General features: G+C 38.1%; 2 protein-coding genes across 3 annotated transcripts; one reads left to right on the top strand and one right to left on the bottom strand.

Annotated features, from left to right (window-relative positions):
• Nucleotides 1-718: 718 nt before the first annotated feature.
• LOC121766519 (probable 1-deoxy-D-xylulose-5-phosphate synthase 2, chloroplastic) lies at nt 719-3,735 on the top strand. 2 transcript variants are annotated; one of them, XM_042162776.1, is made up of 9 exons: nt 719-833; nt 917-1,081; nt 1,142-1,306; nt 1,371-1,778; nt 1,840-2,113; nt 2,183-2,490; nt 2,558-2,839; nt 2,935-3,219; nt 3,483-3,735. In XM_042162776.1, exons 1-9 carry the CDS (start codon nt 741-743, stop codon nt 3,636-3,638), a joined length of 2,136 nt encoding a protein of 711 aa, XP_042018710.1. In that variant the 5' UTR covers nt 719-740; the 3' UTR covers nt 3,639-3,735. The 2 variants fall into 2 exon arrangements, with proteins under 2 accessions (XP_042018710.1, XP_042018711.1); XM_042162777.1 differs by having other exon boundaries at nt 3,463-3,671.
• A 1,288-nt stretch (nt 3,736-5,023) lies between these two features.
• Nucleotides 5,024-9,607, bottom strand: LOC121766564 (KH domain-containing protein HEN4-like). The gene is made up of 7 exons (XM_042162833.1): nt 8,673-9,607; nt 7,587-8,012; nt 7,181-7,453; nt 6,612-6,884; nt 6,443-6,519; nt 6,113-6,221; nt 5,024-5,470 (listed from the first exon to the last, which is right to left on the bottom strand). The coding sequence occupies exons 1-7, from the start codon at nt 9,312-9,314 to the stop codon at nt 5,342-5,344; spliced, it is 1,929 nt and encodes a 642-aa protein (XP_042018767.1). The 5' UTR covers nt 9,315-9,607; the 3' UTR covers nt 5,024-5,341.
• Nucleotides 9,608-13,671: the final 4,064 nt, after the last annotated feature.

Here is a 13,671-nt window from a genome sequence, read left to right as displayed (position 1 = left end):
CGGACTAGGAAACGGTTGTGAACCGAACCATTCGGGGTTCCAACCGTGAGAGGGCGGGTGGTCATCGCCTTGGCCGGACATTGTTATGTTGTAGGGTGGAAGAAAGATTGAGAATGGATATGAGAGAATGAAGATGAGAATGGATATGGGAGAATGAATATGAGAATTGTGTAGTTTGATGTGAATTTTTTGGTGTGAAAGTGGGGGTATTTATAGATGAAAGTGTGTATTTTTGGGGGAAAAAATAAAAAAAAATTAAAAAGTGGTAAAAAACAGTAATAAACGGATATATATTTTTTGGGAAGTGATTTTTTTTTTAATTTTTAATCGGTTTTTTTAATTAAAAATCGATTTTTAATAAAAAAAATATATTCAAAGGCAACTGCTATGCCGTTGCCCAATCGCCGTTCGCCACGTGTCATCGAGCAGCGCCGTGCCAGCGGCGGCGAGCCTCGTCTTTGCCAGCGGCGCGGACGGACGCGGGCCCAGCGCCACCGTTGTGCATACTCTTATATGTATTGTGATTTGTACGCACTAATCTCAATTTGGATTTGAATTGGTGAAATTAATATTAAAAAACGAAAATAATTTTTTTAATAAAAGGAATCTGCATATACAGCAGTGTAGTTAAAAACGAGGAAAAAAATAATAAATTGTATAATTTCCAAAAAATGAGTATAAATGTTGCTTCTTCAATAAATACCAACTCCATTGATCTCATTTACACACTCTCTTCCACCATGGCCGTTTCTGGATATTTGATCAGATTAAACCAAGCTACACTACCAAATTTTGCACCTCCAAAACTCACTCATGCTCCAAGAAAACAAAAGGTAACTTCATCAGAATTTTTTTTGTTTTTCTGCAAACATTTATATAAATATATGTTGCATTGATTGAGCTAAGTGTTGTGTAGATGCGTGTTAAAGCATGCGGAGCAAGTTCGGAATCGGAGGAAAGGAACATGGCGATGAGGAAAGAGAAGGAGGAATTGAAGCTTGATTTCTCCGGAGAGAAACCGGCGACGCCGTTGCTGGACACCATCAACCACCCCATTCATATGAAGAATCTCACCAAAAAGGTTAGCTATAAAAAGATAATTAGATCTTCAGATTTAATTAATCTCCGTGTATTTGGTCAGGATTTGGAACAGCTGGCTGCAGAGCTGAGACAAGAGATCGTTTACACGGTGTCGAAAACCGGGGGCCACCTGAGCTCCAGCCTTGGCGTGGTGGAGCTCACGGTCGCGCTCCACCACGTCTTCAACACCCCAGATGACAAACTCATCTGGGATGTTGGCCATCAGGTAGGGTGTGTTTGATTTGATGAAAAATTGATTGGATGAAAAATGTGGATGTGTGTTTGTGCAGGCGTACGGTCATAAGATTCTGACGGGGAGGCGGTCGAAGATGCATACGATAAGGCAGACGTCAGGACTGGCCGGCTTTCCGAAGAGGGATGAGAGTGTTCATGATGCCTTTGGTGTTGGCCATAGCTCCACCAGCATTTCTGCTGGGCTTGGTATGGCTGTGGCTAGAGATCTATTAGGGAAAAACAACAGTGTCGTGTCGGTGATTGGAGACGGAGCCATGACTGCTGGCCAAGCCTATGAGGCCATGAACAATGCAGGCTTCCTCGACTCCAACCTCATCGTCGTCTTGAATGACAACAAGCAGGTGTCGCTCCCCACAGCCACGCTCCCCGTTGGCGCCCTCAGCAGCGCCCTCACCAAGCTTCAAGCCAGCCCTAAGTTCAGGCAACTTAGGGAGGCTGCTAAAGTAGGCCTAATTTGCATACTTCTGTTTGTTTGATTGATACTAAAACTGGTTTCTCTTGCAGAGTATAACGAAGCAGATAGGGCCGCAGGCGCATGAGGTGGCGGCTAAGGTGGATGAGTACACGAGGGGGATGTTGAGCGCGTCTGGCTCCACTCTCTTTGAGGAGCTCGGGTTGTACTACATTGGCCCTGTGGATGGACACAACATTGATGATTTGGTCACTATTTTCGAGAAGGTGAAGGCGATGCCAGCACCGGGGCCGGTTCTCATACACATTGTGACAGAGAAGGGGAAGGGCTATCCACCAGCAGAAGCAGCAGCTGATAGAATGCATGGTTAGATAGAATAAGTACATACAAATCTTCAAAGTTTCTCTATTGTCTTAACTCATGTTTTTGTTTTAGGTGTTGTCAAGTTTGATCCTTCGACAGGGAAGCAAAACAAGGCGAAATCGTCGTCACTTTCGTACACGCAGTATTTTGCAGAAGCATTGGTGAAAGAAGCTGAGGTAGACAGCAAGATTGTGGGGATTCATGCTGCAATGGGGGGTGGAACTGGCCTCAACTTCTTCCAGAAGCGCTTTCCCGATCGATGTTTTGATGTCGGGATTGCTGAGCAGCACGCTGTCACGTTTGCAGCCGGCTTGGCCTCAGAAGGCCTCAAGCCCTTTTGTGCCATCTACTCGTCCTTCCTTCAACGAGGCTACGACCAGGTAAGGAGCAACTATGGTACCTAGAACATTTGGAGTTGTACTAACATTTTTGTGTGGTGATGTGAAGGTGGTCCATGATGTTGATCTGCAAAAACTGCCTGTTCGGTTTGCCATGGACCGGGCTGGCCTAGTTGGGGCTGACGGGCCCACTCATTGTGGCGCGTTTGATGTGACCTACATGGCCTGCCTGCCTAACATGGTGGTGATGGCTCCAGCGGATGAGGCTGAGCTCATACACATGGTTGCCACGGCTGCAGCCATAGACGACCGCCCTAGCTGCTTCCGGTTCCCAAGAGGGAACGGCGTAGGAGTTCCTCTCCCTCACAATAACAAAGGAACACCAATTGAAGTAAGCAAAAAACACCAACAACAAATGATCTGTTATTGCGTAGTACTATGATTTTTGTATTTTCAAGAAACTGACCTCAACAAATGTATCAACAGATTGGGAAGGGAAGAATACTAGTGGAAGGGCACAGGGTGGCAATTGTAGGGTACGGAGCAGCGGTGCAGCAGTGCCTCGAAGCAGCAAAGGTTCTCGAGTCCTACGACATAGCACCCACAGTGGTGGATGCAAGATTCTGCAAGCCACTGGATACTGATCTAATCCGGCGACTTGCCAAGGAGCACGAGATCCTCATCACAGTCGAAGAGGGCTCGATTGGGGGATTCGGCTCACATGTTTCACATTTCCTAAGCCTGAATGGACTCCTTGATGGTCACCTTAAGGTATCAAAACAGTGCCTTCTTATTACATACATACACATACACTCCCCCAATTCAGCTTGGGGCTATTCGTGTATCTCAGGATTAAATATGTACTGTGTTTGGTTCATTAGATTGAATCCCACATGTCAATCCTAAATGGATAATCATGTGATAATTAGTCATAGTCAACACAATCCTAGATTATATCCTAGATTATATATATAACACTATTTTATCTAGAAAACCAAATACTATTGATCCTAGGTGTTTTGATTGAAATGCAGTTGAGATCAATGATGCTTCCTGATAGATACATAGACCATGGAGCACCAAAGGATCAGATTGAAGAAGCAGGACTCACATCAAGACATATTTGTGGGACAGTTTTGTCACTTGTTGGAAGGCACTCAGACTTCAATAGATTGAGAATGTGTTGTTAGAAACAAATTAATTATATGCAAGATTGTGATTTATCTCCTCTGTCTATATGATGAATAGCCCCTCTTCTTTTTTTAATAATCAAATATTTATCAGGCACACCAGACTACAAGAAATATGAAATTGTCTTTTTCAGCACAATAATCAAGTCAAGACAACCCACCAAAAAATGCCTTTGTTGTCTCATCTATTGGAGAATCTCAACGGTTGAAGCTTTGATGATTACAATTGTGTCGTTAATCATGTTTATACAAAAAGAAAAGAAAAAAAAAAGTGCCAAGACTATCAAAATAATACTAGTTCAAAAAACACCATGAAATTTTATTCTTTCTTTTTAGAGAAAGTGTTAAATGTGGTCCTTCAAAAATACACTAAAGGAATCTTTTAGGTATTTGTTTCCCATTTTTACTCATTTTCTCTCTCTTTTTTTCATATTTTATTTATTTTTCTCCTTTTCTCTTTTATTTTATCAATTCTAAATAAAATTCGTATCGTCCATCCATGAGACTATTTTTTATAAACAATAGGAATTCTATTTTATAAGAAATGAAAATACTAGTATTATATTTCTTCTGAATTTGAAAATTCATCAAATTCAGTACTTTAATATCATTCAATAAGTTAAAATTACATTAAATTTTTTGAAAGAAAATAACATAATTTTAAATTAAAAAACAACTCCCTTTATCCCTAATAATTTGTCACCATTTGACCCGACACGGATTCTAAAAAATGTAATAGAAAGTAGGTTGAAAAGGTTAGTAGCATGTGAGCCATACTTTTATATATTAGTGTTATAATAAAATGTGAGCGTGATGAGTTAGTGGAATGTGGAGTCCATTCCCAAAAATAGTAAAATTGAAAGGTGACAAATTTTTAGGGACGAACGAAAATGAAAATAGGTAAAAAGAAAAATACTATTGTTCAATCCAAAACAATACTGTGAAACATTAATTATTACTCCCATCATCCCATAAAAATATGTTGCACTTTTCATTTTTATCCCGTCCCATAAAAATATTCCATTTATGAAAAGTCATTCCAATTTATTATCCATATACACCAAGTTATGGAGTACAACTTATAACATCATCAAAACACTGATAATAATATGAGTCTCACTATCTACTAACACTACTTAAACTATCATTATCCGCCTCTCTCACTTTACTAATTATGTCTTAATTCTCGTGTCATAGCATAAGTTCATATTTTTATAAGGACAAATGAAGTAGTATGAGCATTACACATAAAAAAAGGAGAGAGAAAAAAGGAGTTGTATGAGAAGAAAAAATAGGTGACGAATGAGAGAAAAAAAAGACGAGAATTCTTGTATGTGATTTTTAGTATTCAAGGGTAAAAACAGAAATTAAATAATACTGTAGTATTTTCTAATTCAGAGACATAAAAGTGCATTTTCCAAACACTAAATTTGAAGCTCACTCCTCTTTTTACAGAAGAATCAAGACTATCAATTTTCATCCACACTCAAAAGATCCGTCGTTACCATAATTACAGCTGCAAAGGTGAAACTATCCCAGTGGCATTACAAAGGATTTACATCAAATCACGTTAAGAAGATCTACCATACAAAACACCTCAGATAGGTGTTGATGTGGGAATGACACTACTTTAATCACAGTTAAAACGTGCTATGCTAGCACTCACTATTTACCGCGGATGAAAGCCTCGAGCGAGGTCTCCATCAAAATGAAATGAACGCTTGAAGTAGGCTCTGAGCGATCCGGATGCATTCAGGTGTCCCTGATATGATCACCTTACCGCTGCCTTCCCCATGGCTGGGATCTACCACTGTCACGACTGCACTTGATATCTGCCAAAAGAGACCATAATTCAATGACAAATGACATGATAGTAATGATACTGAATGACGTTAACAGCCCAAAGAGTTGAAATCGCAGCCTGAGAACTTGTTTCCAGAGTGATCTACATTCAACTTAAATCACAAGATTTAATCACAAATGTGGTGCAAGTGTAACCAATCATGTTCTGATCCTTTTACTTCATACTCACTCAGTCCCACTCTAAGTTGAGCCTTTCTATTCCGACTTTATGTAATGTTGTTTTGTGAGTTAAGTGGCGAGAATAAAGTAAGAGTCAGGGAAAAAGTAGAGAGAGTGATGTTTCTATTTTTAGAAATGTGTCTTTTAGAGTGGGACATCCCAAAAAGAAAAATGGTTCACTTAGAGTGGGACGGAGGGAGTAAGTTTCTATTTTCAGCCATTTATTATGTTTTCCTGAATTTCTGGAGCGTTTCTCGAATATCCACAGTCAGTACAATGCATTCTGCAAAGAAAACTGGAGTTCACATTTGCAGAAGTTGGCATACAAATAGATAAGTCGGGGAAACGTGGAAACAGCACCATGACACACTAGGCAGATTCTTGAAAAGATTGTATTAGGGTAATGCAGGTTAAGACGAATTAAATAGGAATGGGTTTTAGATGAAGTATACCTCTCTTAAACGAGTCAGGTTGCTTCCGTCGTCACCATAAACAGAGCCAAACTTTTCCCTGGGAACCACAACTTCGACCTTTTGTTCTGATCCATCATTCACAATATTGCTGCAAAATACATTGAATTATCGAGCAAAACATAGCAGCATACATATAGTCAACTATAAGTCCGATTAGAAGATAACAATACAAGGCTACAAGCTATGGGAAATTAAGGTCAACTTTACAAATGATAACAACCCTAGATTACAATGATACAGGAAATTGTTTTTTTTAATATTTGACATACTACTAAGAAACCATGGCTGATTACAGGGCATGATGCATACCTTTCTTGCTTGAACCCACTAGGAAAAGTTTCTTTAGAACCATCTACAGGTCTTGGTTGACTCTCTATGTTGTTCGCCTGTTAACAGTAAAATCATACAAACACACTAGTTTTCATGAACGAGAAACAATATGATGATACAGCCAAAGGGTCGTGAAGAAATCGATTACCTGTTCACACTGCAATCCTGGTAGCCAAGAGCTGCTTGTTTTCTGCACAAATCCAAGGTGGTCCAATTCATCAATATGGGAAAGTCTAGACAGTTGTACAGATTGTGTTGAAAAAGCTGCCTCTCCACCAGTAGGAATGCTGCTGGAAACAGTTGAGTACAAACTATGTCTGCTTCCTGCTCCTTTGTATCCTATTCTAAAAAAGAAATTCTCCCGAAGCCTCCCAGCAAGTTGGAATAGAGCACTCTTAACGTTTTCATAATCACCTGAAATCTGTGAAGTAAGACTTGCATAAGTTCAGAAAAAAAAGGTGAATAACTACACAGAATAATCCATGTCCATCTACACCATGATCATATTGACGGTGATACTTCCATTATGACGCTTAAATTAGTTGACTCTCATATAAAAGAACAAGATTATCATTAAGAAATAGTAACATTATACGAGTTGGAACATCAACCATCCATTAATCGGGAGGAAACACATACCACTATTCTAGTTTATGTTGAGCAAAACTAAGAGGTTTCAAGATTTAAATGCATAACAGTAGCAGTTCAAGCTCAGACCTGGACCACATTATCACCAACTCCAGCAAAATCTGGAAGATCCGTTCCCATAAGTTGTATCTCAGCGCCTGATGCAAGACTTATATCTGTAGCAAGCTTTCCATCCCCATCCAGTATACTGCTAAGCTGGCTTGATGAAACGAGAATTCTTGCTGATACACTCTCCCCACGGCCGAAGCTCATTATCGCCCCCTGGTCCAGGGCAACTTCTACGCATCTGGAAAAAACACGGACAATAGCGATCTGTGCAGGAGAATACAGCGGATTTGGACTCTGCAAAGAGGACAGACCAAACACAAAAGTGACAAGAAGAAACAATTGACAGAGTAACAGCAAGGTAAGGACCATAGAGAGAGAATAGATGATGTCATCTAAAGAATACAAATGTAAAAGCTAGATGGGAAACCTCCAAAGAAGAGATGATGGCAAGGCGTTCCCTTGACCCCGACACTGGAGATGCAAACTTTATAGAAGCTCCTGTTTCTTTTTCCAAATATTTGACGATGTTGGCACCCTTTCCAATGACACCGCCAGCAATTCCGCTAGAGCAAAGAAATCGGAAGATAACTTTCTTCAGAGAGCTTTTATCATCTACATTAAGATACTTTTCAGTGTCTGCCAACAAAGAATGGTCAACAGAACAATGCTCAACAGCGGTATCAGAAACAGGCATTGTGGAATTATTATTTTTCACATTGAAATCTGAGTATGAATTTTGTAATGCCCCATGAGTCGATATATGACCAGGAGCTCCTTCACCAAGGATTCTATCCTGGAGACGACGAGAAACAGCAAGCAGTGCTTTCTTAACAGCAAGAAGTCCACCAACAATCTGCCACATAATTAAGAAGATATGCTTTGAGGCAGAATAATCTAGAAAACATACCCTTTTTAGATAAAGAGGCGGGTTGCCTCAAACTATATGCACAAAACAGAGTTCGTTCATTCTAGGGACAATATCAAATTGGGAACAAAATGCATTGAGCATGTATAAAACCTAATAACATTATAGTGATAGCAATCTATTACTAAGTAGACTGAATCTTTTTGCTCTAAGATATTAACATACTTGATTACCTAAGGCCTACATTTTGGCAATTGATCATGTCTGGATTTAGTAATTAGCAATAATTGCAACATTCCAGCATTAACTGTAGCAATATGGAAAAATAAACAGGATAACGGAAGGCATGCATTTTGACTCTATTCCTTTATAAACGAGCTCGAATTGGGAAAAAACTCACCTAACTCGAGTATCGAAAGCGCTTGAAATGATTAAGTGATCAATGACAACAATCCCTCCTAACTTTTCCATTTTTAAGTTTGAAATGTATATATGTTCCAACCATTTCATGACTCAATGCTTACAAACACATAAAAGTCAAATGCCTAACCCAAACTATATGCAATCAATATCATGTATATAATGGGTAAAAAGATTAATTCAAGTAATCATTGAGAGAATTGCCAAAAATAGCAAGAACTAAATCACCTGAATCAGCTCCTCTTCCGGTGCAGCACAAGGGGGAACCTTCTCCTTCTTGAAAACACGAATTTTGGCACCCGTGCTTTTGCGAATGGCTGCAACAATTTTGCCCCCCTTTCCCATCAGCGCTCCGATTTGAACTGTCGGAGCAAGTAACCGGCAAACAATCAACCCATTACTATTGTTGTTGTTGCGATGCTCATTATCGTCTCCTCCATTATCATTTTTCCCAGTACTCCCTTCCACCTCCAAAACCCTCTCAAAAACCCTAATCAAACCCTCCTGCGCTCTCGAGACGCTCACCGTATCCTCGTCCTCGCCTCCGCTGACGGATATCTTCCTCTCCAACGCGCCATCGCCGACGATGTTGACCACGCGCTCGTGGCAATTGGGGAGGCCCTCCTCGAAGCGTATCCTCGAGCCGGTTAGGGTTTCCAGCTGCTTGATTATGGAGCCGGAGTTCCCAATCACGCCGCCGGCGGTGTGCACGTGGCACAGGAGGCGGTACGCCGCCTGCCCCGCGGCGGGGGCGTCGGGGTGGATCTGTTTAGCGGCGGCGGAGCTCCGGTGGCTGGCCGCCGGCTGCTTGGGCCCCGATTTGGGGATTTTCTGAGGGGGAAAGGGAGTCGTGAGAGTCGTCTCCTCCATTATCGACAAGTGGTATGCATAAATCTGCAGAGGGATTTGAAACGGCGGCGCTCTTCTGAATTGGGGGAAAGCTTTAAACGAATTCCATTGTGTTAATGTGGATTTTGATTAGGGGATTCGGGAAATAAAGAGAGAGATTAGCATTAGCAGATGATTTGGTGCTTTAAATTAAACTGTTTATTTTCCAGATTGAAGGTTGTCGGTTCGGACTTCGGAGCCCAGTTTATGTCGGCAGGCCATATTCCGACTACGTCCACCGGAATCATTTTACAATTATACTGAAAAGGGATATATTTTTCATTTGCCGGAATTTCTAATTATAGGCCAGAATTATAGTGGAATTAATATGATTCGTCCAAATAATTGATACGATGAAAATTCCGACATAGTCAATATTGTAAAATTGATTTTAGCTAAAAATTACTCCCTCCTAACCATAAAAATATGAGCAGATGATATGGCACAAGAATTAAAACAAAGAGAGAGGACGGGAAGAGTAGATAAAGCAGGTTAGCAGTGGGACCCACATTATTATTTGTGTTTTGACGGTAATATAAATTGTACTCCCTCCGTCCCGGGCTACTCGCTCATTTCCTTTTCGGCTCGGAGATTAAGGAATGAGTGTATAGGAAAGTCAAAAATGACGGTTGTAGGTGAAATTTTTTACTAGAAATGGAAAGAGTGCAAGTAACTTGGGACGCCCAAAAAGGAAATAAGTGCGAGTAGTGCGGGACGGAGGGAGTATATAGCTTGATGTATAATATAGCAGATAGTGGGACCAACATTATTATTTGTGTTTTGACGGTAATATAAATTGCATATTGGGATAACTTTCCATAAATAGAATGCCAATATTTTTATGGGACAGATGAAAATGGAAAGTGCACATATTTTCAGGACGGGACGGAGAGAATAGTTATCAACACAAATATGCAAGCATGAATAACTAGCCAAGTATGAGGATGAGACGTTTTAATTTTAGCTGATGTTTTTTTATTTCTCTCTTTGATAGCTTGTTTACAAACATGCAAGCATAGCCATAATTAGGAGTGTGAGTGTATATATGTTCCCAGTTGCATGGTTCAATCTCTAGATAAATGTGGATGGCAGAATATGTATATGTTAAGCGATCAACTCGAAATTATGTGAGTCTTTAATAAGAGCATGTGTTTGCTACTTTTCGCAAGTGATGATGAGTGAATGCATGATTTCTTTGTAAGTTGAGGATATTGGCAGAAAATGATAGGATGCATGAGGGTATCCAATTGATTATGAATTCTCTCTATTATATCCTAGACCATGTTTGGTTCACGGGAAAATAAAGTTGGCAAGAAAAATAATTCCTAAGAAAATGAATTCTGGAAATATGATTCCTAGTAACTTTTCTTTCATGTGTTAAGAAAATATCAATATTATAAATTTGTATTTAATTTAAACACCAAACTGAAAATATACTTATTATATTTTTATTTATAAAAAAGAATAATAATGAAAATTTTAATAAATTATTAATTACAAATAATAAAAATTATATTATCACATTTATTATTACGATTTAAATATGGATTATCCATCATAATATACAATAATATAATTGTAATTACAGTTACATGGAGTATTATAGTACTTATTTATTATTATTATTATTATTATTATTATTATTATTATTATTATTATTATACTCCTTTGTCCCTTATAATTTGTCACCATTTGACCCGTGATACACTTGGATTTTGCATTATTTTAGAGGGTAGTTTTATATGAATCTAATCATATTTTTTCTATTATTAGGCATGTTTACATCTACTTCTCTATTATGTTGGTATTTTGACCATTTTGCGAAGAATGTGTAGAAAAATATACTACAAAATGTGTGAATGTGCAACAGCTTTGGTTTGAGACAGTTTTTCTGGAGATTTTGAAATTCAATTAGTGCATAATTAATACCATTCTCTTCGTCTTTGAAAGAGCTTCGCGTGGATATCTTAAATGTCTAAATCGGAGTTTGTTAGAAGAAGTTATGTTCGTTTAACAAAGACTGCGCGGAGTAGTGACATCACTGGCGACCTGCCGGGTTCGCGTGCAAACTAACCTGGCAATCCGCCAGTAACGCACGGGAAAAACACCGTAGGCAGCTGGCGACTCACCAGCTTCGACGCACAACGAACCTGGCGACTCGCCAGCTTCGACGGACAGCTTATTTTGCGCCCAAAGTCAACTCTAGGTATATATATGCCTAAGAAACGCCTCCCAACACCATTCTACATGCCTGCAACCCAAAATATCAGTTTTTCACCTAGGAAGAAGAGAAGAACGAGCAGAGGACGAGTATTCATCGCAAGATTGAAGACGAGGTCTCCTATCCGCCCAATCCAATTCTAGGAGTTCATATTTTGTTTTATTTTTGTTCAAACAATGTTTTTGAATATTTCTTTGACTTTTGTTATGAACATGAGTAGCTAAACCCTCCGTAAAGTTCTATGAAGGAGATACAATGGTTCTTATGTTTAATTAAATCCTCTTTTCTATGTCTAGGTTCATGTGGTTATTTTGACTTCTCTTGTGCTTATACATTTATTTGACTGGTCACCTTATAAATGCATGTGGATTATACGACAATAATCAGGAGATGAGTAGTTTAATTTGAAAGAAGAGAAGTTGATGTCTTTGCCAATATAATCGAGAGATTTGAGCCTTTAATGGAGCTAAGTAAGTATCTTAGGAGCTTTTAGGAGTTGTTGCCTTAGTTCTAGGAAGGACACTTCGGTTCTAGGTAACAACCTACAAATTGTATGCTTCGGGAGAAGATATAGTTTTACCTTAGTGATAGCTTAATAACCCTTGAGACCCTTTGTTGGCATAGCATGGAATTTAGTTGAGCATAATAGTTGTTATTGAACTCGTAGGATTCTACCTCTCCATTCTTGATCTACATCCGTTACCTTTTATTTGTCTAAGTTGTTTTTATTTGCTTTAATTATTGTTTATGCTTTGCTTTCAAGTAGATTTAGAAAAACAAAACCTTCCAATTCTTCTAGATAGTAGTTAAGATTGGTTCGTGGTACTTAGGTTGACACTCATTGTCTCTGTGGATACGATACTCTTGCTTACTATTTGCTACAATAGCCCCGTACAGTTGCGGGTATATTTGTGTTTAAAATAAGTTGAGTCAACCCGGCACGGAATTTAAGATTTGTAATAGAAAGTGTGTTCGAAAAGTTAGTGGGATATGAGTCCTACTTTTATATATTAGTTTTATAATAAAATGTGAGTGGGAATGAGTTAGTGGAATGTGGGGTCCACTACCAAAAATGGTAAACGTGAAAGGTGATAAATTTTTAGGGACGGATGAAAATGGAAATAAGTGACATATTTTCAGGGACTAGGGAGTAACATTTACGTATATTATAATTGAATAAATTTTATAATTTAAAATTTTGCTATGACTTTATTGATTAATTATAAATTTATAAAATATAATAATTATTAATTTTTATACGATTTATATTATATAATTATATTTTTATTATTTAATAAATTATTAATTACTATTATGAAATATTATAGTAAAATATAGTTATAATTATGATAATTTTAATCGTAGTTATTTATTATATTGAAATTAAGTATGATTTATAATTTAAATTATTTTTAAAACATTGTAATTAATAATAATAATAATAATAATAATAATAATAATAATAATAATAATAAAACTATACTATATTACATTAAACATGTAAGAATCTTAAGACTACCTAAGAAAAGTTAGGATTCAGAATCCTACTAACTTTCTTTATTCTCAGGATTATGATTACTTTCCCAGTTTGATTAAAAACTGAAACAAACACATAAATTTAAAATTTAAGGAATTAGATTACTTTCTCAGACATAATCATGATTGAGAATCTTGGAAAGTTGTACTAACTTTTTTTATTCTAGGGATTCTGATTACTTTCCCAAACACATAATCCTAGCAACCAAACATGGCTTAGAAGTCATTATTGAGCTGAAGGGGTTGGCAGTGGAAGCGTGCATCAAATAAATCGGATAAAATTACGGTCTATTTAACAGATTATTTAGACAAAATCTATTCACGTAATTTGCATATGTATCATGCTCATAACTTGAATTAAATATGCTTTATTTATAATTGAAACCTAAAACATGCTTTTCTACGGAGTAGAAATAATACCTTGATGATTCTCCAAAGAATCGAAGATTGCTCGCTACTTCTCCTCGTGAAGATGTCGAGTACTAGACCACGGATCTTCTGGCTGGTTCCGAACTGTATTCCGATATAAGTGTGGGCTGATCTCACCGGGATACTAGGACTTAAATAAATGAGACAGAAAAA

Source organism: Salvia splendens, chromosome 15, assembly GCF_004379255.2.
Source record: "Salvia splendens isolate huo1 chromosome 15, SspV2, whole genome shotgun sequence".
Taxonomy (NCBI): domain Eukaryota; kingdom Viridiplantae; phylum Streptophyta; class Magnoliopsida; order Lamiales; family Lamiaceae; genus Salvia; species Salvia splendens.
This window is presented reverse-complemented; position numbering and strand designations above follow the sequence as displayed.

What these genes read in the sequence shown, in the direction of transcription:
- LOC121766564 (XM_042162833.1), bottom strand. Translation starts at nt 9,314, where the DNA reads ATGGAGGAGACGACTCTCACGACTCCCTTTCCCCCTCAGAAAATCCCC. An exon ending in TTGGTGATAATGTGGTCCAG is followed by an intron (nt 6,885 to 7,180) that starts GTCTGAGCTTGA and finishes CTTACTTCACAG; the next exon opens with ATTTCAGGTGATTATGAAAA. An exon ending in CAGGATTGCAGTGTGAACAG is followed by an intron (nt 6,520 to 6,611) that starts GTAATCGATTTC and finishes TACTGTTAACAG; the next exon opens with GCGAACAACATAGAGAGTCA.
- LOC121766519 (XM_042162776.1), top strand. Translation starts at nt 741, where the DNA reads ATGGCCGTTTCTGGATATTTGATCAGATTAAACCAAGCTACACTACCA. An exon ending in TCTGGGATGTTGGCCATCAG is followed by an intron (nt 1,307 to 1,370) that starts GTAGGGTGTGTT and finishes GTGTTTGTGCAG; the next exon opens with GCGTACGGTCATAAGATTCT. An exon ending in TCCTTGATGGTCACCTTAAG is followed by an intron (nt 3,220 to 3,482) that starts GTATCAAAACAG and finishes ATTGAAATGCAG; the next exon opens with TTGAGATCAATGATGCTTCC.